Below are 25,004 nucleotides of genomic sequence, written 5' to 3'. Positions count from 1 at the left end.
AAGAATTCTTAGATCTAATGACTTGTTCTCAGACATGATAGTAAGAGCTCATATGGATCTAATTTATGGGTGCATAAATTTCAAAGATTTATTGGCTTCCAAGGTAAAGTTAGGACATTTTCTAAGTGGACTTTCTGTAATTTTTTGGGGAAAAAAATTATGGTTACTTGCTATACTATACTGTGATTGTGCATCCTATTACACTTGAAGTAGTTTATTATTTCTAGCAGAGTGTCATGTATATTAAAGCCTAGCTTAGATCTATGATTTATTTAAAAAAATAAAAAAATAATAATTTTGAGCTTTTAGATGTTTTGTTCCACTTACATGATTCTCTTGTTGTCGATTATAATTCTTTGTATGGATCTTTGACCTTTACATTGGTCCCCTAGTTATAGAAAATTTTTATTTGTAATGAAACTCATTGGCAAAGAATATGTTGAAGCAATAGTATTCGAAATAATAGATATTATGCTGGTTTTTCATGTTTCCATGAGATAAAATTTCCATTGTCCAGAATATATAGATCTCCACATGTCCAATCAAGTTATTCTGCTAACTAAACAACTTCATGACCATTGACCCGGATATCACCTCAACCTTAATTCTCCAATCAAACATCAAAAATTTCTTATCCCGTAGAATAACTTTCAAACCATTTATAGTATCTAGATGGCTATTCCTTATCCCCCCATTTTTGCTCTGCACCCAAATAGCACCTAAAAAGAGAATTGTATGATATGTGCATACAAGTAAAGGATAAATATAGATAGTTGAAAAAAGAAGTCTATCAAAATTTGTTTAAACCAATTAAAACTAATTCTATGAAAAAAAGACCTTTTTGCAAATGCTTTCAATAAAGCAACAATGGTACCAATTATTGAATGGTACCAATATTTATATGTGTTATTAACCTTTTGCACCTACCAATATTCTTGAAGACATGCTTTAGCAAAGTAAAGATGTTGTAGCATGCTTGGTAATTATCTGGTAATTTGTGATTCCCATCATGAAAAACCTTTTTATAATTATTGCTTTCATTTTTGCTGAATTTCTCCTTGTAACTTGGATATTGTGCTTTGAGTGGATCTACAAATATACCTACACATGAAGGAAAAGGAAATAAATTTAAAAACATCAATACAAAAAATGCTACTTTGCAAGCTAAGGAAAGGCTTTAAAATATAAAACTGCAAGCAATAATTAAAAGCTTAGCAAAAGATATACTTCCACCGAGATTGTATCTATCTTTAAACGTAAGATATACTTTGAGTGGATCTTCATTTTCTAGATATCTACCATTAGCAAGATTTCTTTGATAATATCTATCTTTAAACGTAAGTCTGAGATCAAACAGTTAGATATATTCAAATTATTTAATAATTATAAATATTTTTTTAGATTTTTCAGGATTTTTAAAGGATTTTTAGTTGCTATTTGTTGTTTGGCAAAATATTAGATCTAAATGGAAGAGCTCAAATATTAGAGCACTAAAAAGAACTCTTTATTGATCTTTATTTAGTCCTATATTAAATTTGTTTATGCATGTCTACTTGTATTTATACCATTCCTAATGAGGGGAGCCTAGTAGGGCACATAGAGTCTCAGGTTAAATATGACATGCTCTTGTGCTTGCAGAGCTTGGCTTCATGTAACTAGCCATGCACATCCATGACCCATGTAGTTTACTTTGTTAGTATTCTATATTATATCGATTTGTTTTTGGTAACGTTAATATGCATTCAATCTATTAACCGTTGGAGGCCCTTTAGGGGGTGTTTGGTATGGGTGTTCATCCCAAAATCAAGAGTGATGTGGATGAAGGTGATGAGATTATCGTATATGGTTGCACCATGGTGATCCTATGTGACGGTAATCACAAATCACTCCCACTCCTCGAATCTTTGTCCAACTTGGTGATGGGATACCTATCCTAGAGGTCGGAAATCAAAGATCACCCTAGAGCAGTAATCTTAGGCAATTAAGAGTAAAAATATCCTTTAGTCCCAAAAAAAGGTATATGAGTATACCATTAATATAATATATGAAAATTATACATATGATATTATATTATATTGATATTATATATTATATTATAATAAATTATTAATCATATTATTGTCATGTTAATATTCAATGATAATTTTAAATTAAAGTAAAAATATATTATTGTACTTATATTTATATAATGAAAGTAATGAATATATTACTTCTATTTGCCTTATTTTTCTAATCAAAATAATTATTAGTATTAAAAATATATTATAAGTATAAATAAAAACAATGATTCTATAATAACAATTAATATATATATGATTAATAATTTATAGGACTAACAAATATATTTTTATGAAATATATTAATAATTAATATATTAATATTTTATTATAATATATTTTATATGATTAATAAATATATTTTTATAAAATATATCGGGGTAGTTTTGGTATTATATGGTGAACGATCTTGGATTTTTATGGAATACCAAACATATTACTCATAGATACCTAAGAATCTTTAACCACTGAAATATAGCATACCAAACACGGTAATCTTAAATTATTGAAGATCATATTATTTCGAAATAAGGATTACTAGTGATTTAAGATTACCTCGGTGATCTATTTGGATCACCAAATGCCACCTTAATGGATTGATTTGATAGGCAAACTATTAGGAGCCCATGGCTGTTCTTTTTGAGATGTAATTACCTATATGTACTAAGAACTTTGATAAGCTTGTCTTCTACTAGCCATGGCGGTTCTTCTTGTTCCTTTTCCTCCATTTTCTCCCACCAATTTTTCATTGCTTGTGTACTTATTTGATTCCTCATGAAAGGAGTCATCTGCCCATCATTATAGTTTTTTTCAATACCAATTTTTCAAGGTATTTTGGTGTTATCCACCTATACAGGATACCTATATGTGTCCTCTTCCACTGCCAACTCTCCATCTTTCATATCTCTACCGATGGACCACAAACAACACCAAACGCGTTAGTAGATGGGTCAGATTTGGAGCTCGAATCCACTTGGCCCACATATTGTCGCCCATCAAATAAGATTAATTCTAACACAATCTTTAAACAACAAAAATATTTATAGTAGCTTAAATAAATATTCTACACCATCTTTGTAAATAATGTAGATATACATAATTACATGATTTATTGTTAATAACTATATTTTTTTGATAATTAATTATCAATAATTATTTTATGATCGATCTGATAATTCATTATCAATAATTATTTCACAATTGCTCTGATAATTAGTAATGATATCATTTGACAATAAAAGTGCTGAAAATTGCTAGAGAGTACTAACAGATATATTCGATAGCCAGCATATCATTCAAAATAGAGTTGTATTTCAAAAATAAATGAGAGTTAGTTGTCTTCAAGATGGATGCTATGGTGGCTATCTACGATGGTATAGTTGGACATATACGAATACGAACCTCTAACTTTGTATCTTGAAATATGCTAAGCTTATAGAGAAAAATGAAAATTTACTTATTCTATCCCATCGCTACGTAATTAAGTCCGTTTCCAGCCGACCGTTTTGTTGGACTCTTCTACCTCGCCACGACCTAACGGCTGTAAAGGGACAGAAAATTACAAAAAGCGTGTCCCACCACGCACGCGGCAACCGCGGCACTCCACACGGACGAAACTCAACCGACATCCCCATTTGATCTGCCGTCACCACACGGAAATGGAGGAACCTCCGGGGTTCGGGCCGTATCTCTAGCAGCGAATAAACAATACCGCCGTTAAATCATCCGTCGCACAAATCTTAAAATACTCAAATTCTTTTCTTTTGTTCATCCATGGCAGCTCCAGGTAGCCTGATGCGCTCATAATATATTGTATTTAACCTTTTTTTTTAATGTATCCATACTAAGTGAATCAACTATTTCAGAAAAAAAAAAATCGAAAGCTTTAATCATTTTCTCAAAAACGAAGTACTTGTAGAAAGTTAATTAGCCCAAAATAGAAGGGAATCTATCTATCAGATAAGCCTATACTCCATTTTTATATAATAAGAAGCGCCCACCATCAACAATATAACCAAAATAATAATTATAATTAAAAACTGTAAACAAAATTAAACAAAAAAAAAATCATGTGTATATAATAATGAGATGAGAAGAGTCAAAGAGCGTAGGTATCATTGGCGCGTGCGCTGGAGGCGGGAACCAAGGGCCTTGAGCTCGAATCTCTTGACGGAGCCGGCGAGTTGTCGGAGAGTGGGATCGAAGACATAAGGCGTGCCGTCGACGGTGAGGGTGGTATCATTAATGAACACCTTGCAAGGATATCTTCTGTCGGCAATGGTGCCATGGTAGTGGAAATACCTAATCCTGCCTTCCGTCTTGTGAAGGTTCCTCCCAACCATGTTCTGAGACATGTGAACCCCCGTCGCGAAGACATTGCGAGGCTGGATCGCATATTTCCGATCCCTTCTCACTCCTCTCTTCACATCCCTGTACACCAGCTTCTCAAAGCCCCACATCCTACGACATTGGGAAGAACATATAGGAATCAGTTCCTAAAGCCAGAATAAGGGCATTCAATCACACGCTTCAAAGGAACAATTCAAATGAACCAGGCGAGCAACAGCCAATAGCCACTGTTTCACGCGGCATTGTGCCATCTATTTTTCTAACCCATCCCACCAACCATATTGAATTAATCATACAGAGCAAGCTGGTACTGATGCTATCTTTAGTCTGTGTCCCATAATAATAAACTAAATACATTGCGTATAGTGTTGTTTGTGTATATTGTGAATTTATAAAATAAATTAAATAATAAATCAATGGATAAATAAATCTGATCTCAAATAAAGATTCAACTATGTAAGATCAAGGATAGTGTTTGACATTATATCCTTAAGACAGATTTTACCCTCTACATAGATGCTTTGGATCTTTTGAGCGTCTGCCTCTCTTAGAAAATGTGCGTCTCTCGTTGAATGAATTTACTAACGTTCTCTAAGAACTCTAATATGAGAGAACTAGATGAATTGGAAAGATTCGATGTTTAAAATGGTTGGAGAAAAGTTCTATTTATAAAATTCATGGTGACTTTTCAGAACAGACACATGTCTTTTCTATTCAAATGAATAGACACATCCCTACAAATAGTCATGTCTTTTAAATGAAAAGATGCATCCATACAAATGAATAGATGCAAGTAAAAGATACATCCATACATAGATACATCTCTTTTGATCCAACTCTTTTTGAAGAGATGCATATCTTCTACGAAGCAACCTTTCATGTGGGTTACTTTGGAGCCTATTTTCTCGTTCACCTCTTATTGTCTAACATATAGTATGCAATGTATATATATATATTCTTAATTTAACCAATGTTATTCTAAGTTCTTCCACCAGAAACAGACACTTGAGACAGAGTTTAGGCTGCAGCACTAGACAGCTATTTCAGAAAAAGATATATGAGAAGCAGACAGATTGGTAAATTGTTTGCATGCACATCAACTCCGAACACAAGCTTGAGTAACAAAACATTAATTACAGCTAATAAGAAGATAAAAAGGTTTTCAATATCTCTGTTCTTAAATTAAGATAATGCTACAGGTGCCACCACCAGAAACAGACTCATTGTACATTTCACACTGTAGCAAGGCAACGGCTAATTGAATGAAACAGTTGGCAGAGAAAGAGAACCAGAAATCTTGCATATGAAATATTAATTCTAATCACAAGCTGGATAGAACTACTACTCTTATAAGCAGAAAAAAAAAAGAGAAAGCAACTCCAATTTCAAAAGTGCTGAACAGAAGAAACGGCAATGCTGGTTGAGGTAGAGCATTTGGAACTCACCTTGGGGTTTTCCCGGCATCGCTGGAGCGACAGAGCTTGCTGGACATTGGCATCTGCTCAATAGTGAACTGAGTGTAGCCGGAGAGCGAGGCGAGGACAGACTCGAGGGTGGTCTTCGGCTGGACATAGATGAACTCATCGACGTCGAAGAAGAACATCCACTTGGCCATGAACCTGTATCTGTGCAAGCAATCGTTCACTACTAGGAATTGGTTGTGGTAGTAGCCATCAAATCTCTCCTGCTCCCTGATGTCCTGCAGCGTTACGAACCCCTTCTCCATCCACGGCCGGAGAACCTCCATCACCCCCGGGTGGATGCCGCCGGCGTCGTGGATCACGAAGTGGGACTTGTCGCCGAAGAGCTTGACATGGTAGGCCATCCACTCCCTTACCCTCTGGGGACTCAGATTCCCGTAGAGCGACGAGCCGCAATAGAGGTAATCATACCTCGGCGGTGCCGAGAATATGGAGGCGTTCACGCTCCCGGGGGCCTCTTCCAGCGCGATAAATCTCTCCTCCACGTCGAGCGCTCGATCGCCGCCGCCCCCGGTGGTCGCGCGGACGATCAGGCGGCCGCCGGACCCGTCGGCGCCGACGTCGGCGGGGAAGGTACAATTCACCACCACGACGGTGTACACGCGGCCGTAGCCCCAGTCGGGGAGGATCTTGTAACCGGGGGCGGTGACGGAAGCGCTGCGGTCGTCGTGGGGGGCCCACTCGCAGGTGAATCGGGGCCTGGCGAAGACATGGAGCGGCTTCGACGCGAGCCCGATGACCGCGAAGGTGTTGTTACCGCCGCGGTAGGCGCCCATCTGGACGAAGAGGTATGCAGCGGAACCCACGGGGTTGAAGGCCCTCTTCACGACGGATTCCGGAGTTACTTCCTCGTTCTTCAGAGGGTGAGGAGTTGGCATAGAGGATGGTGAGGAGGAAAAGGAGGAGAGATTTAGGGGTGGAGCTTGGGAGGAAGAGGAGGAGGAGAACTTAGAATAGAGGAGGGAGCGGAGATCGGCGGAGGAGGAGAGGCCGAGAGTGGAGGGGAGGAATTGGATTAGGGTAGCGAGAGAGCAGAGGAGGAAGAGGGACGAGAGGAGGAGCTTCATGTCGGCGCAGTTCCAGACCACGCCGACGAGCACGTTCCGCTCCCCCGCTTTCCCCCTGTCCTTTGCCATTCTAAACCTCCAATGGCTCTCACCACCCGAGAAAAAGAAACTGATGATTGGAAAGAAGAAAAGTTCGAGGAAATAGGATCGGAGGCGAAGAAAGAACTCGGCAGCGCCGCCTGCTGGCCGGGCTGGAAGAGCAGGTGGATAGATAGATGCCTTCCCTTGAAAAGAAACTCGCTCACTCTCAATCTCAATTATTCCAGGGCGAAAGGGAAAGGAGCAGGTGAGAGATCCCTGTTTAGGTTCTGGAAGGAAAGGGAAAAGGGTGGTGTTGTACTTGGATTTTAGTTTTGTCAGGGGTCTTCTTTTATTTTCCTTTTTCTTTTTTTTTTAATCTTTTTTTGTGAATTTTTTTCTTTCTATTTAATATAGGTTTCATTGGAAGGAAAGGAGGGGGAAAGGGACGAGAACAAGCTGGAAAGGAGGAGAAGGCAGGCTGCTGTCGGTTTTGGCCGAGCCACGTGGGCGGAGCGTGGGAAAAGAAATGAACGAGGCGGTGCCCCTCCTTCCGGTGTGGGTCGTCCTGCCTTCTACGACTGCGCACGGATCTCCGCGTTGCATCATTTGGACCAGTACTATATCTTTTAAAAAAAGGACTCACATCAAGGAGAAGAATTATTCTATGTGCAGCGCCTTGCTGCATCAATAATCATGCGGGCGGACATCTTTCATCAAACATCTGTTGCGCGGCCATGGCAGCCCCTGGCTCGGCAGAGCCAAGCGGCTCCGGTGGTGTTCGGATTTCACACAATGCTCCTGGGCAGGCCAAGACCACTCCGCTGTGGTCGGAGGTGGCAGGAGGGACTATACGACAGTCGGAGGACCTCTTTCATCGCTTCACTACGGCGGAGCTGGAGGATCTGCAACGAAGGTACCCCCGGGTGGCGGTGGTTCTGTCGGAGCGGGTGGCGCAAATCAAAAGCCTCTGGATGGACACGGTTGTGATCGCCAAGAGCCTGGGGCAGCGGGTTTCCCCGGAAGTGGTGGCCCAGGACCTCCGGATCAGAGGCAAGTTGAAGAATGAGGTTAAGGTCCTGCCAATGCTAGAGGGGTTTCTCACCATCCGGTTCGTCTCTGGCGAGGACCGGGCGGCGGTGCTCGCAGCTGACCTGTGGCTGGTGGCGGGCCAGCTGCTGGCAATGGAGAAATGGATGCTCGATTTCATTTCGGGCATCTACTCGGTGAGTCGCATGGTTGTTTGGATCCGGTTGCCTGGTCTTACCGTTGAGTATTGGGATATGGAGGCTATCCGGATGATTGTGGCAGAGGTGGGGAACCCCCTGGAGCTCGACCGGTTCTCTAGTGAGAGGCGGCGCATCTGCTTTGGCACGGTTTCTTTCCGTGCCATGCGTGCCGAGGGCAGTGGTAGCAAGCCAGGAAGCTGACCGGCGGAGGTTCCGCAGCCGAAGTCTGTCGCTGGCGGTCTTGGGTGGAGTCCGGCCAGCTGGCGTTGGGTCCGGCGAGGTCCAGAGCACCAGAGGAGCGGTGAATGGGGGTCATGGCGGCAAGGCGCTGCATGGCGAGAAGGATGCACTGCCGGGGAAGTCTAATTCGGCCTCCTCATCGACGGATAGCGGCGAGATCCCGGCGGGGGCTCCAGTGGCTAGCCTGTTATTTGCGGCCGAAAGGGAGAGCAAGGTCTATGGGGCACACGGAGACCTTGTATGGCAGCTGGAAGCTGGGGCGCGGGAGATTAGATCTAACCGGGACGCTGGTGGAGAAGAAGATGCGGGTGGCCTGGTTCATGCCGAGATTGTCAAGCAGATGAAGGAAGTTTTGCAAGCTCAGAGTCAGAGGGATACAGGCTATCCCATGGAGATGGGTGGGTCGCAGGAGGAGGATGGGTCACAGGAATTTGGGGCTTAGCCAGGCACTATCCAGTCTCCTTAATGAAGGTATTACTGTGGAATTGTAGGGGGGCAGGAAAGTCGTCCTTCAGACCGGCTTTTCGAAAATTGGTAAGCCTTCATGATCCTGAGATTTGCATTCTGTTTGAGACGAGATTGTCGGGGGTTAGTCTGGAGCGGGCTAAGCGTTTTATTCCGAAGTCTTGAGGGACATATGCAGTGGAGTCGCAGGGGTTGTCGGGAGGGATTATTGTGTTATGGAGGTTGGGATCGTGCAGCGTTGACGTGTTTCACCAGTGCAGGCAGCAGGTGACCTTAGTGATATCAGAGGGTTGTGTTCCCCCATGGGCCTTATTGGCAGTCTATGCGAGCACAGACTACAGGGAAAGAAGAGTGCTGTGGAAGGAGGCCACCAGCCTTATACAGTTGGGGCACCTAGTGATGATAGCAGGGGATTTCAATTGCATTGATGGCCCGGTGGAGAAGAGGGGTGGGAAGGCCTTCACCAAAAAAAATTGAGGTCCGAGAATTTCAGGATTTTATATTGTCCAATGGGTTAGCTGACCTTGGGTTCACAGGTCCAAGATTTACATAGTGCAACAACCAGATGGGTCGGGCTCGAGTTTGGGAGGGATAGGCTGAGTATTTGCCTCGACCAGATGGATCCAGAGATTTTCAGATTATTGGGTGCACCATCTGCCCAGGATTGCCTCTGACCATAGCCCTATACTGGTGAGTACTTCACACTCTGTCTAGATTTATAGTCCATTTCGGTTTGAGAAAGTTTGGTTATCCTACCCAAGGTCGTGGGATGTGGTGAGAGAGGCTTGGTGAACGCCTGTTCGAGGGAGTGTGATGTATAGGGTGACCCGGAAGCTTGAGTTGACTAGACACCGGTTGATCAGGTGGAATAAGGAGGAAATGGGGAATTTGTTTAGGAGGGTGGAGGAAGTTGAAGCATCCATTATTAGGGTGCAGGCTCGAGAGGATAGTGGTGGAGGACTTTCTGAGGAGGATCAGGGGGAGCTCAGGGGGCTTTTGGCTATGCATCACTCTCTACTCATGCAGCAGGAGGTGTTCTGGAGGCAGAAGTCAAGGGTTCAGTGGATCCGTGAGGGGGACCGCAATACGAGATTTTTCAATCAGTCGACTATCATCCGGAGACAGCAGAACAAGATTCGCACGATTAGGGATGGTAGTGGGCAGGAGTCAGAGGACATGGAGGTTGTCAGGAGGACTCTAGAGCAGTTTTTTCATGCCAGGTAGACTGAGTCAGGGGGCATGGATGGCGGTGGCGGTGTTTGGGGGCCGGTCCCAGAGGTGCAGATCACTAAGGAGGAGAATGTTGAGCTGATCAGACCAGTGTCGGATATGGAGATTCAGGAAGCCCTCTGGTCCCTGGGTGAGGACAAAGCCCCAAGCCTGGATGGTTTCCCCCCAGTCTTTTTCAGGAGGTACTGGCAGATTGTTAGACAGGAGGTTCTAGAGGCTATCCAGCAGTTCTTTGCATTGGCGTCAATGCCCGAGGAGTGGAGGCGGACCTTTATCACATTGATCCCCAAGAGACAGGACCTAGTCGAGCCGGGCCACTTCCGACCTATTAGCTTGTGCACGACCATGCATAAAGTGGTGGCTAAGGTGTTGGTTCAGAGATTGAGAGGTATCCTGCCCAGGATCATTTGCCCTGAGCAAGGAGCTTTTTGTTGAGGGACGTTCGATCTCTGATAACATCCTCTATGCTCATGAGTTTATGACTGACCTGCAGAGAGTGGCCCGTTTTAGGAGTTTGATGGGGGTCAAACTGGATATGGAGCGGGCGTATGACAGGATGAGGTGGAACTTTGTTAGGCGGTCCTTGGAAATGTTTGGCTTCCACTCACAGTGGATCAGGTGGATACAGGGTTGCTTCCTATCACCATCCTTTGCATTGTTGATAAATGGATCCCCATCGCGGTACTTTGAGTGATCAGTGGGCCTGAGGCAGGGCTGCCCACTTTCACCACTTCTGTTCATCATTTGCTCAGATTTTTTGTCTCGAGCACTTCGCTATGCAGCAGTATCACAAGAGGTTGAGGCCTATAGGCTGGCGAGGGGTGCGGCGTGCATCTCACACCTATTTTTCGTGGATGATTGCTTGCTATTGATTCGCGCGACATGGAGATCAGCACAGACTATTAGCGGGATCTTGGAGAGATATTGTGGAGCTTCAGGTCAGATGGTCAACTTATCTAAGTTCACCATCAGTTTTAGTCCGCGGACCGATCCTAGGGTGAAGGCCTCCATCATGAGCAGCTTGGGAATTGACGAGCAGGAGGGGACTCTTAGATACCTTGGGGTCCCGATTATGGGTCGGCGCTTGCGGCGAGGGGAGTGCATATCTATGGAGGCGAGCATCAGACGTAGGATGGAGAGCTGGCAGGTGAGCACCTTGTCGATGATGAGTAGAGTTACTCTGCTGAGGTCAATTTTGAGTTTCATTCCTATTTATTTACTATCCAATACACTGGTATCTATTTCTGTGCTCCGCGACTTGGAGAGGATGTTCAGGAGCTTCATTTGGGGGTGCCGTGGGGATAGAGGGGGCGTTCACCTACTGGCTTGGGAGGTCATTTGTCAGCCAACCAGTCAGGGTGGGCTGGGAGTCCACTCTCTACTCGAGCGCAGGGAGATATTGGCCACTAGGCATGCAATTAGATTTCTTCTGGAGCCGGAGAGTCTCTGGGCGTCTCTTCTGAGGGCGAAGTATGGGGACCCCACCACCTCGGCCACTTTTCCGAGCAAGACGTGGGTCCTCTTTTATCTGGAGAAAGATATGTGCTCGTGCCCCAGGGGTGTTGCCGATGATCCAATGGGAGATTGGGGATGGTCGGACCATCAGCATTCTGGAGGATAGGTGGCTATCGGAGGGCACACTGCAGGACTGGCCCACATTGATGGACCATGGATGGTTGGAGGGTCGCACAGTGAGTGCTTTGTTTGTCCAGGGGGAGCAGAGATGGGATGCAGATATTGTCAAGCGGGTGCTTGGTGAGCAGCTTGCAGAGCGGGTGCTGGCTTTACTGATCCCGGTGGATTTGGCAGCGAATAGGAGGATATGCAGTCTGTCCGGGCGGACGACAGTAAGTTCACGCGACATAGCACAGATGAGAGGAGGAGCGGTGGCCCAGCATTTTGATTGTAGCTGGATCTGGAGACTACGTGTTCATCCATGCGTCGCACTGTTCCTATGGAAGGTAGCATGGGGCTGTCTACCCACTAGGAGTGTCCTGGTGCGGCGGGGAGTGCAGATAGTTGCAGATTGTGAAGTATGTCCGGAGGTGGAGGAGTCCATCTATCATGTACTAGTCGAGTGCCCACGGGCCAGTCAGATTTGGAGGTGTGCGGGGCTCTCCTATGATTCGGGGCAGAGGTGGTCGTCCATTATTGAGTTCCTGCGCTTTCTGGAGGTCCCGGGATCAGGGCCTGGGGTGGAGGAGAGAGGGACTCGTGTTGCCTGCCTGGCCTACCACTGCTGGTTGGACAGGAATGCACGAGTCTTTAAGGGTCGCAGCTCGCCCCCGTAGGCGGTTGTGGCCAGGGCATTACTGCATGCGGAGGAGTTCTTTAGCTCTGCGGTGAGTTCACCTACCAGGTTGGCTAGGGATATATGGGGTACCCCTTCTATTTTTGCAGCGTCCAGATATGTTTTCGTATCCTGGGTGCCCCCACTCTCTGGCTTCCTGAAGTTGAATTTCGATGGCAGTATAGCTGCTGATGGGAGAGGCGGAGGTGTTGGCTTCATCATTCGAGATCATGATTCCATACTAGTAGCGACGGGAAGCCAGCGGATCTTCGACTCGTCGGTGGTGTATGCTGAGCTCTGAGCCGCCTGGGAGGGTATATCCTATGCGAGATAGACACTTGGTGCAGACCGGATCATCCTTGAGGGCGACTTGGCCACTGTGATTGATTGGATCAGGGGTCGGAGTCGTGCAGGTGAGGGCAGGCCGCTGCTTCTGGATATTCGCAGACTCCTGCAGGCGTGTGGCACCCATCAGTCTACACACGTCTATAGGGAAGCGAACTGTGTAGCTGATTGGGTCGCTTCCTATGTGGCTCACCATTCTGGAGGCTTTGTTTGGAGGGAGGACGACATAATGCCGGAGTCTCTTTCTGTTTTGTTGCTTTCGGATTTTGTTGGCCATATTCACACCCGTAGGGTGTGAGCCGTCGTTGTACTAAAAAAAAAAAGGACTCACTCTCCTTCGCCCGATAGCTGCTTTGAGATCCGTGCATATAGATGGATTAAAAAGTTCGAATTGCTTTTAGATCATGTAGGATGCGGTCAAATAATTGACGACTTAAAAGAAGATCGATCATTTTTTCGCACAAAACATACAAGCCGGATCCATATCCTTCAGATGTTGAGAGTGGTGCATGCTTGGAATATGAAAAGAGAGATTATGCGAAAGCTTTCCAATTCCTAATCTATCTTAAAACTGGTAAAATTCATTACTCGTAAAGTTGATTGTCAAGGCAGTTGATAACGAGATACTAGCTTTCACCGGCTTTCACTAGGACCGAAGGATGGGTTCTAAGGATCAATCCAAGAAACGGAGCTGATGAAATCAAACTTCCATCTACTTTTACAGGTTAGGAATTCTGCCCCTGGCTTCTTCAAAAGATGAGAACCCCAGAGTTAGGTTTTGTCTCATGCTGGTTCGAGACTGGGTTGCAGTTAAGTTCGCCTGTAATTGTACCAAGGGGCAGCCTAGGCATAATGAATCCTCAACCTACCAGGCATTTAGTTGAACACTTCATTTTAAGCCTTTTGGGAACTGCCATAATGTCCATAAGGAAGCAAGTTTATCTTGTGTTCATTAAATACATGATATGGGATATGTAAGCATTGAACAATTGGACCTCATAAAACTCTTGCTCTAGGCCATCTGGCATTCAAGCTGGGTTGGATGTTCCAGGTCTGGGATTAACCCATTCAATTAATAGGCCAACACAGCTCAATGTACATTTCTACTCATACCCCAGCAGGGTCGGAAGTCAAGCAAGTAATCCTGCTGGGTCCAGATTTGCTCAAGTGGCTGGTTTTCTTGTCGTTTGTTCTTCCTTTTTGCGCCAGTACATTCCATTTAGAGCTAATCACGGACTGGGCCTCGGCCAAAATTAAACAATATGGGCCCAATCCAATGTTCTGCCTCTGTCCAAGTGCTCGGGTAGATTTGAAATAGAGGCATCTTTAAAGAATGGGAGGCACCACTTACTGAGTTGCTTGTGACTTCTGATCTTTGAAAAGCTCTTAAATTTACCCAGCCTTGCTGATATTAAAGAGCTATTGCAGAGTTTGACCAGTTGCCTGGTAGCTTTTATTTTTGGGTGCTGTAAATCCCTGCAATTTTTTTTTATCTTGTCTGCTTAAATTTAGTATGCTTATAGGTTAAAAGAGGAGGTCTTTCAGTTTATTTGCATATCAAAGGACAAACGACATAAGGAAATGAAGTAAGCCAATTCAAAAATAAGTTGTTTATTCTACATCTAAAAAGTTAGTCAGTCTGCAGTTATTCCGCATTACTTGTTTTTGTACCTACTCTGCAACCACCACTGCAAGGCTACTCTCTTAATGCGAGCATCCTCTATTCTATAAGCCCACCATGTTGATCCAATCCTTCAGCTCAGATATACCTTTGAAGTTGATAACTCGTCATGTACCCAAGATGAAATATCTGCGTGTATATATATATATATATATATATATATGCATAAGTGCATAAAGTTTCTTTTTTTTTTTCGTCTAAAGAAAAATCTCAAGCTTTGATTGCTTATCTGCTTAGTAGAAATGGAAAGACCGGGTCCTGTTATTGGCTTCTCTAACATCCATATCACATCTTTCCATGCAAATTTTCTTCTTTAAGGCAAAAGAGACCTAGTGAGTACTCACATGCTCGAGCACATCATAACAAAATCATGAGAAAAGTTAATTTCATCAGTTTATCCAGTATAATTAGTGTTATGGAGATCTAAACAAAAGGTTAGTTTTCATGCCGATATAGTATTACTATAATCCTAAATTTTGGGGCCAGTAGCTAGCACCACACTGAAAACAAATCTTAGCAACAAGTTTATAAGGAATTTGATGCTGCAAAGCACACAAGATCGTGCAAATGAGTCTCAATTATTTTCCCATGCACCATGTTGTAGGACCTGGTTATAAAACTGGTTAATTGTTAGAGAATCTTCTACTTGAATATTGGTCCTAGCAGAATTCCGAGAATAAGAAGTGTCATCTACTTGTAAAGATTATTTATGAGCATATATAGTTGATGATATTTGAAAGATATTGCGTCTTTGTTCTATGTATTTCCTAGAGTAGACCTTCATTATAACGTGTGAGTCGTGACTCGGATATTTCGATCGACGCTATATACTAAGTGCGTGCGAAGCATGGAACAAAGCTTGTGCTCGCCACCAATCCAAAGTAAGAAGCCATTCCATGTTGCCAACTCCATCCAGCGAAGCTAAGGTAGGTCTACATGCTGTTTAGGAGAGAGTTATTGCCCAACTAACAGCAAGATGCTCTTCCAGGCATAACTTATCACCATAAACACGTACCAATAATTGGCTACAAGGAAGGAGCAAAGGTAACCCAAAAGAGAAGGGAGAGCACATGGAAAAGGATTCTTTTACAGATGTCTAAAGGAAAGGAAAGAAAAGAAAAGAGTATACACTATCTGTTAAGCAAACTGCACACCCACATGACAACATCTAAAACCCCCACTTGACCTCCAGAGAGCCAGCCCATCCATCCCACCACCAAGAGGGGCTTCATTTCCTTTAAGCCAAAAAGCATTTAGACCAGTGGAAATGTCACAACTCTTTTCTAACAAGCAAGCAAGCACCAACCTAGAAAGAAAGAGAGAGAGAGAAAGAAAGAGAACTCAGAAGAGAATGAGGAATAACACCCCCATTAAGCCAAGGATGGCTAGTGGCGAACGCCATTGGTGGGTCCTCTCGTCTTCTCACAGCCTGTTAAAGGGATGAAGTCGAGCTGGGGGGGATGACAATGGGGAATAATGAAGCGTGTTGTGGTCACATGCACGGCCGAAGGAAAAAGCCCTTCTGCCACACAAATGTGAAGCTGCCTGCCACCCCACGTGCTCTCTGTCCCCTCGCCACATGCAGCCCCCCGCAACCCTCCTTCCTCATCGCCTCATCCATCCCTGTCACTGAGAAAAAGTTCACAACGCTTCACAACAAAGACTGTACACTACCGGTCGCTCCCCATTAGATTCTTTGCTAACCCAAACAAAGAAAGCTAAGGCTAATACTAAGATATATATATATATAATATATATATATATATATTTATTGTGGTGGTTAGATCGAAGGGTAAAGATGGTTGGGGTTGTCAATGGGCGGCGGCGGCGGCGGCGGCGGCGATGGAGGAGCAGTAGAGGTGGCGGGGGCACGTGATGAGGTGGTCGTTGGTGAGACCGGCGGCCTGCATGAAGGAATGGACGACGGTTGGGCCGACGAACCGGAAGCCCCGGCGGACCATGTCTTTGCTGATGGACTCGGATTTGGAGGTCTTGACCGGGATCTTCCTGCATGTCTTGTAATTGGTGGAGATGGGCTTGGAGTTCACGAACCCCCATAGATACTTGTCCAAGGATCCAAACTCCTTCCTCACCTGCTCCAAGACCGGCACATGCATTGCATGATTAGTTCAAAACTTGTAGCAGAACTCAGAAGATAAACAAATGATTCAGAGTTTGGGATTAGTTAAGTCTTGTCAGCTTTCATTTTGGCTGGAAACAAGTCTTTCCCTTAAGGTGCAATCATTGTCACAAATATCTAGGGGGTTCTGTAAGTGTGAAGTCACTTTTGCTCTTCAAATAACCTTATCTATTTTGCCACGCTTGCGACTTCTCAGATCAAAAAGAAGCTTAATAATTAGGAATAATGAGCAAATGTTGGTGACGCTTTTAACTGAGATGTAAATGTTGGTTGCTAACAGAATAATGAGTGCATGTGTGGTTGTACATATGTGGCCAAGTCTTTACCCTACTAAAACTGTATTAAAATCAATAATAGAGACTCCCTGCTGTTCGCTTCCTTGCCATTGGTTGTCATCACAAGCGAGCGAATGTTTTTGGAGACATCTTTATAGACATGGTTACCTAATCAGAAGTTCTTTTGTTTATTGAAGTTTCTTTTAGCTTAGACAACAATATGATGCCTTTCACCAGCCAGAGCTAGGTTTCCTTGTACAAAAAAACTTCGAGAGTGATTCCGCAGTTTCTTTTCTTTTTTTCCCTCTTTCTTTTGGTGCTCGATTAGGCTGAGAAGCAGGATTCCTAAGAGGCAAAATGAAGCTCTAAAAGGTGGCTTTGTTTAACGACCAATTTAATAAAGAATGCATAATTATCGATTCATGTAGCAAAGTGGTTTTATGCTTTTATACATCAGTTTCTGTTTCAGCAATAACAACATATATCTGAGAAGGAGAAAAGGGGATAAATGAGGGGTGGTTGAGATACCTCGAGGATTCGGCTAGCATTGTCCACGGTCCCTCTAACTCTCCCCAAATCCAGCCCATATTCCGAGCTGATGGAGCTCATTTGTCTCTCTGTGAACTTGGAGACCACTTCTGCATCAAATTCGGCAAAAGCTGCCCTGCAATTGTGCACGCAACGTAATAATAATTAAAAAAAAACAATCACAACAACTTTCTTTTCCTAAACAGAACTGTCATTCACATCACAAATCAACACTCTGTTTTTATCAAAAACGATCACTTTATTCTACCTGAAGTCATTCCTTTTCCTCAATATGGTAGTCCAATCCAATCCAACCTGAGCACCAGATAGCACTAGTAATTCAAACAGCATCCTGCAGCAACAGACCTCCAAAACTGTAGTTAGCCTCCAAACAGAGAGAGAGAGAGAGAGAGAGAGAGAGAGAGAGAGAGAGAGAGAGGGAGGGAGGGAGGGATTGCAGACTCACTTGTCATCATGGACTGGAACTCCCCACTCCTCATCATGGTATGCTACATAGAGTGGGTCTACTCATCATAACAAGCCAGACAATCAGAAAGAGAGTAGCTAAGTATGACCATAATTCTAGAGAAGCTCCAAGGAAAAATACATTAAAAAACCAACATTAAGAGAGGTGTATTTATTACCAGAATAGGAGGTTATGAAGCTGCATCTCTTCTCCTCCAGGCTAGCACTGCTGGAAGAGTCCACTGGGACTACCTTCCCTTCAAGCTTTGATGCTGTCCGCCCATAATGGGCGATCCTCATCTTCCTCTGGGCTTGGATGAGGCTAGCCTGCTCCCTCTGAGCCGCTGCAATGCTGCCTGGAGCTCTATCACAGCTCGAAAACAAGGAGGATTCTACGGGAGGGCCACCTTGGCCAGCACTGCTAGTTTTCTTCGATTTCTTCCTCACCACCGGAGTCGGCTTCGTGGAGGCCTTGGGTGTCGCCGGCTTCTCGCCGCTCGAGTTCAGACCGTTGGGGTCATTGCCACGCTTGAGCACAACATTGGCAGGCTTCGCCTTGGGAGACACCGGCGGCGAGAACTTGGGAGGCTTGGGCGAAGAGGCAACGAGTTTAGTTTCGTCAGCATCAAAATCGGAATTGGCGCTAGTGATGGGGAAGGAAGTAGGCAAAGAAACGGATTTCTGTAAGGTCTTCTTCAGCGGCCTGCAGGCCTCCAAGGTTGCGATACGGTTGCAAGCAGGCTGCAAGACTGCCCTTCCATCAATTTGCGCCACCGCCTCGAGGCCAACTGCATGGCCTGACTTGATTCTGGAGCTGCACATGTTCTTTTCTCGAGAGCGAGCTGGCCGCGAGAGAAGTAGGGGCGAGGGAGAGTCCCTGAACACTAGTTAATGCTGGTTTTGGAGTTGGGACATAGGGAGGAGCTAGGGGAGGTGGAGAGGAAAGGGAGGGGAAGGTGGGGACAAGAGGAGAGAGTTGGGGGGGCAGAGGAAGGTAGGGAGTATGAACATGGAGGGGTTGGAGTCTGCCATAAAAGGCTTGTGTGGAGTGGCTTTTGGTTGGGACATAGGGATCCCCGGGCACGAGGCCTGACAGGGACCCATGGCCCGGCTCGGTCTCTCCTCGGGGCGGGACTTACCTCAGACCAAAGGCCACATCCATGGGTCGAGTTGGGCGATCACACTCGCCCTCGCAACTTGGAGAAGGTGAAGTGGTGGACAAGGAAAGGCCAGGGCAGGGGAAGGACTCGATCATTCCACACTTCTTTTTAGCTGGCAGGAATCCTGTTCCAATTCCTCTTTCTTCTCTTTCTATGCCACACGCACGTTTATGATCATTAGGAAGTCTTTTTTTTTTTTGGTATTGCAAGCATCTGTTTAGTGCCAATCAGAGATGATATCAATGAATCGAGTACGTCCAATGAGAGGGCATGCACTGAGCTTTTAATTGATTGATCGGTTGGAATATGATGTGTTATATATAGTTTATATGAACTTCATTGCAGATCAATGGGCCTGGCTTGTCCTCATAAAGGGTCTGCAGAGTGTTACTATTTCAGCAGGTGAACACAGTCCGGTTAAGTTAATTTTTCCTTTAGGCTTTTCTTCAGTCCATAGGGTAGATGTATGTTGTAATGGAGTTTATTGGAGGTTGCTGCGCTGTGGGGGCAATTCTTGGATTCCTTGTTTTGGCCATGATATAAAGCTAACAATGAAGGGTGGCCAGCGAGAGTAAATGCTATTTGTTCACTACGTACGTGCTGCTGCCGCTCTTGCAAGTGGGGGAAGTGGCTGTTAATTTTTGGGAGGGTAGCTCTTGGGACACATGGATGGTTCCCACGGCAGATTCATGTCCACTAACTGGTTGTTGTTTAGAACAAACCTCTGATAATGACCATTTAACAACCACAAAGCGTCGCATGAGCAACTTAACCGCACATGATTTTAGGTTACTTAGCGCATCCGATGCAGAAATATGAAACATTATATAGAAAACCGTAGCTATGCAGTCGAGACTGGATGATTGAATTCAGTACATGATAACAGAAACTATGGAAAAAAAGTAAGTAGAGGGCAAAATAAATGCATAAAGATTAACGAAGTCTTTGAGTTTAGTAATTGTTTCAGATTATCTTCAAGGAAAAATGTTTCAGTTTAAGAAACCTAAGACCGAAATTTCTTCTGTAGCACTCAATTGATGCTGTTGCAAAAGACATAACAGAGATGATACATTAGGATGCCCTTGAACATGTATAAAAGTCCTATCATGCCTATGACAAGTCTATTGTTATGGTACTCTATGTGAGCTCATTTCTTTCTAAAAAGAAACGTGGAAAAGGAAATAGAAAAATGTACTTGATGACAACATAGCTTTCTTATAAATCCTCATGCATTGCATCCAAGCCGAATAAGACCTACCTTGCTGATCTTAGCTCTAAGGAGACAGCAAGAAGATCCCCTTTTATTTCAGCAGTGCAGTTGCCTATCCTGCAACTAATTCAATGTCAGGGCTGCCACTGGCACCAGCTATCCAAAGCCCTATCAAACATCAATCCTTCACCAGGTTAGGTCCCCCAGGCCAACAAGGAAGTTGGAAGACTTGGTCCTACGTAGCGGGGTGCCTTTCGTGTGGGAGACCAGACCAAACGTGGGCCTAAAGCCCCTGGCTACAGTTACTTGTGTCCTAGCCATATTAGTGGTCCAGTCCCTTAAAATTCACAACCTACTACTCCATGTTAAACAATTATACTTCTATTGCAAATGGTGGTTTTGTTATGGTATACATGAACTTTGATCATACTAATGTCACAACTCAGGACCTCATCGAAAATGGCTAGCTGGAATGTATTATTTGGATTCCTTGATCCTGTATAAGTACACAAGATCTACCTAGCAAATAACTGATGTGAGACTAAACACACCCCGCACGGGTCATCACATACTCCCCCCGTTTAACCCTGACGTCCTCGTTAGGTTAAGGGTTCAAATCCATTCAAATCTAATCACAAACACCACGATCGGCCTATGGTCAGCCCCAATGGATTCGTGCTGCAGTGTTCCCTAGTCCACATAGGTTACGAATCGGGCCTGCTTTGATACTATTTGTCACAATTCAGAATTTCACCCAAAATGACTAGCCGGAAGGTATTATTTGAGTTCCTTGATCCCGTATAAGTACCCAAAATCTATCCAACGAATGACCAATGTAGGACTAAACATATGCTCGCACGGGTCATCACATTACGTGCATCGAGTTATTACGTTATCGTCTACACATTCAGATGCAACTTTTGGTTTAAACTGAAGCATCGGTAATCTGCCTTCATGCATGCGTTGGTTCATAGATTCGAGCGACAAATTCGAATCAAACGTGCACATTTTTGTAGAATCTGACATATTATGTATGCAAAAGGGCAACTTTAATTGTTTTAACTAAACAGAAGTTCAATGGGAGAATTATGAATGTTCTATCGAGTCGCATAAGTTATAAAGCCTGGATATCTGGATACAACAACAAAAAAATTCTGTGCAAGTCTTAGCTGTCATATGGATTATCCAAAAGTGTTGAGCAGAAAAAATCTTCGTTTTTGGTAAGTAAAATTCTACTTTAATTCTCTTGCCAATTGTCTATGATGTAAAAATATCTGATGTTCCATGGTTTTGGCCGCCGAGCAACTTCAAGATATGGGCATGAATAGAACATTACTCAAATCGGAGCATTAAGTATCTCTAAGAAGAAATCATTATCCAATTTTGTATAGAGATTAACATGATGCTGATCAAAACGTTACTCCTAAGAAACAGGAAAGAGGTTATCTACAGGCAAAAAAAGAAGAAAGAGAGAGACGCGTTGATGGAACTTTCTTACCAAATTTTAGGAAGTTTGGGGGTACTAGCCCAATATTGTCCACCGATCTGATCTAAAAATAAAATAAAAAAAAAGATAAACATGATCTTAATTCCTTGTCACAAGAATTATAGGTGATCTCTTTCACGTAATCTAGACGTACTTAGAACAGCTGAAAAATTTCAAAATCGCAATGTGAAGCAGTCTAGCAACGTGCATTAGTGATAAGTAACATATGTGAGGATCCATATGGGCATGTATTTAGTCTCACATCTATTATTCATCGGAAGCTGATGCTTATACAGGACTAAGTTGTTATAAATAGTATCAGAGCAGATGCAACTCATGGCCCATGCGAACCTGACCCCGGCTCAACTGCGGTGCTTGTGATCAGATTTGAACCCTTAGTCCGAAAAGAACGTGAGTGCTTCAACGGACGAGTATGTGAGGATCCGTGCGGAGTTCTTGAATACTTATATAGGATCAAGCACGCTCTAGATATACCTTCTCATTGGCCAGTTTGGATGAGGTCTTGGGTTGTTACAAGATGAACTAGCATCTATGGATCGCATCTCCCCCAATCCCACTTCCAAGCACATCCATGTCCCAACCAACTTTCTCAAACTGTTGGGAGACATGGCATGTTGTCATGCATCATCACTATTATTATGTGTCGAGCTATGGAGATCCCAACCAACTTCCTCTAAAACTGTTGGGAGACATGGCATGTTGTCATGCATCATCGCTATTATTATGCGTCAAGCTATGGAGAAAACATGCCCAGACCAAAGGTGCCCACCTGCTCCATCATGCAAGAAGGGGTCAAGTGTTTGGTTAATCCTACTTCACCACTAAGGTTGGAGGCTGGTGTAGGTTAAGTAGTCAGTGAGACCTACGGTCTAACACGTGACATGCGTCCCACCAATCGGGCAAAGGGTTCTGATATGGTACACATTAGCTGAAAAGTACTTTAAGCCACTCGTAGTGTTTCGCTATTCGAACATTTATGCAATGTTAGCTTGATATGTCTATAGGAAGATTTGGAGTTACATCATGGTGTGACTAGTCGATTATTACAGTTTTCAGGGCCTCTAATCACGTTTTGTACTTAGAAAACAGAGAGAAAGAAAGAAGGAAGGAAGGAAAGAAAAAGTTGGGGAACACCTATCCAAGAGTGCTCTTTACATTTACATTTATGATGCCGGTGTTGTTTGATCTCTCGAGCGTCTTTATATTTGTGTAACAACTCAGAACTTCATTCAAAATAGCTAACCAGAAGGTATTATTTGAATTTTTTGATCTGTATAAGTATCCAAGATCTTCTCGACGAATAACCAATGTGGGACTAAACACACGCCCGCACGGGTCCTCACATACTTTCTCCGTTCAAGTTCCGACATCCTCGTCAAGCTAAGGGTTCAAATCCATTCAAATCTAATTACAAACACCACAATATGCCCATGATCAGCCTTCATGAACCCGACTATAGTGTCCCCTAGTCCATATAGGCTATGGGCTGAGTTCGCTCTGGTACCATTTGTAACAACCCAGGACCTCACCCAAAATAGCTAACTAGAAGGCATTATTTGAGTTCCTTGATCCTGGATAAGTATCCAAGATCTTCTCGGCGAATAACCGATGTCGGACTAAACATATACTCGCACGAGTCCTCATAATTTGTTCGTCGCATTTCTCTTTTAGAGCAGAGTGCTTCTTTAAAACAAGCAGGCTCTTCTAAGCCATTCAAAGTAAATTAAACAAGGCCAAGATGCAAAACATGTTTCACTATGATTGAGGTGATATGATCTCTATAATTGGAGAGATCTAAAGCGGTCTCCATGCCGCCGTTACACTGCTAATACCAAGAACTTTTTTGGTCAATTTCTAGAATGTTGAATGGATGAATTCCCCAGGAGTGCTCCTAAGCCCAGGAATAATCCCTCACCATGCTCCATATTTTACTTCTTTCTTCCAAACGAGCCGACCATATAATGGCATTGTAGATGGACTTTAAGTCGAAATATATTATGTAATGTTAAGTGAAGCTTCGAACAGTCATACAGCTTTTAAACAGAGAGCTGCAATAAGTAATGTTGGGGGAATGTAAGTCGTCCCCTAAGCACCCGAGCACACCAACGGCCCACGGCCTCGGATTCGCCCGACCCCAGACGCCCGACCTGGCACCCCACCAGGCGTCTAGCTTCAGGGCTCTTGACCTCGGAAGTCCGACCTCGCCGCCCACCTACCGCGGTTACATCCTTCTGAAATCCGGTCAGGGGTCATATCCTGCCACCGCCTCCAGCGTTTAATGCGCATGATCTCTGCAAACCCCCGACTCACTCAACAATCAATGCATATATCCGATTCACTTAACAATTAATGCACGTGGCTCCTATTATGTACGGATCTTCAGTCCTCCACGGCAAATTAGCTCGGCTGCGATCAATCAGCCATGACAACTCCATGATTCCGATCTCATCCTCTATGGCAAGGCATTAATTCACGTGACCGTGCACTAATACAGGCGACATGCTCAGCCATACTGCAACCCGGTCCTGTCACATCATAGGTAACCCGGCACCCCACTATAAAAGGAAAACTCCTCTACCGCACTAAGGAGGACCCCCTTTTTATTGATATATTCCCTCTCTGACTTGAGCATCGGAGGGCCGGAGCCAGAAATCCCGACCACCGGCTTCTTACAGGCCTCCCGGAGGGCGCCGCTCGCCGACGGACCGCCGCCACCCGTGCCCCGCTGATTCCCGTTGGAGCTCCTCCGCCTCAGCCCCGTGACTGCCCCCAGGTCCAATTTCCAGCAACAGTTGACGCTAGAGGAAGGGCCCGAGTTGCGGTCATGAAGTTGAGAAGCAAGGGAGCCTCTAATACCTCCCGGCGCCCTGCACCGAGTCCCGGACATTCTGTCCAGAATTCACCGCCAAGACTCCCGGTAACTCTAGTTCCTCAGGTGCAGCCGGAACAGTTTGACATCCTGGTCCGACAAGTCCAAACCCTGGCCGCTGCCATCCAAAACCTGCAGCGCGCCGAGGCGCCACACATGCCGCCTCCCCAGGCCCCGGTCCGGCCGGCCCTTCCTCCGAACGGACCGGCGCCCCAGACCTGAAGCCTTCATGGCTCTTCAAGGGCCAATAATGAAGGGCGAGCATCCCCCCAGAGAGAGCTACCGGGGGAAGACGTAGATAGAAGACTGCAGCCCTCGGAGGCTGAGTCCGCCCCGGACCGACATAAGCCGGAGCAGACTACGGTGGCAATCCCCCAGACTGGAGAGCTCGACAAGAA

General features: G+C 44.6%; 2 protein-coding genes across 3 annotated transcripts; both read right to left on the bottom strand.

Annotated features, from left to right (window-relative positions):
- Nucleotides 1-4,010: 4,010 nt before the first annotated feature.
- LOC103713353 (galactan beta-1,4-galactosyltransferase GALS3) lies at nucleotides 4,011-7,322 on the bottom strand. The gene is made up of 2 exons (XM_008800248.4): nucleotides 5,852-7,322; nucleotides 4,011-4,517 (listed from the first exon to the last, which is right to left on the bottom strand). Exons 1-2 carry the CDS (start codon nucleotides 7,021-7,023, stop codon nucleotides 4,172-4,174), a joined length of 1,518 nt encoding a protein of 505 aa, XP_008798470.2. The 5' UTR covers nucleotides 7,024-7,322; the 3' UTR covers nucleotides 4,011-4,171.
- An 8,112-nt stretch (nucleotides 7,323-15,434) lies between these two features.
- On the bottom strand, nucleotides 15,435-18,826 carry LOC103713352. 2 transcript variants are annotated; one of them, XM_039114249.1, is made up of 5 exons: nucleotides 18,040-18,826; nucleotides 17,862-17,904; nucleotides 17,664-17,747; nucleotides 17,396-17,531; nucleotides 15,435-16,545 (listed from the first exon to the last, which is right to left on the bottom strand). In XM_039114249.1, the coding sequence occupies exons 1-5, from the start codon at nucleotides 18,680-18,682 to the stop codon at nucleotides 16,264-16,266; spliced, it is 1,188 nt and encodes a 395-aa protein (XP_038970177.1). In that variant the 5' UTR covers nucleotides 18,683-18,826; the 3' UTR covers nucleotides 15,435-16,263. The 2 variants fall into 2 exon arrangements, with proteins under 2 accessions (XP_038970177.1, XP_008798468.2); XM_008800246.4 differs by having other exon boundaries at nucleotides 17,862-17,919; nucleotides 18,040-18,812.
- Nucleotides 18,827-25,004: the final 6,178 nt, after the last annotated feature.

The sequence above is a fragment of the Phoenix dactylifera genome, chromosome 16 (assembly GCF_009389715.1).
Source record: "Phoenix dactylifera cultivar Barhee BC4 chromosome 16, palm_55x_up_171113_PBpolish2nd_filt_p, whole genome shotgun sequence".
Lineage (NCBI taxonomy): Eukaryota > Viridiplantae > Streptophyta > Magnoliopsida > Arecales > Arecaceae > Phoenix > Phoenix dactylifera.
This window is presented reverse-complemented; position numbering and strand designations above follow the sequence as displayed.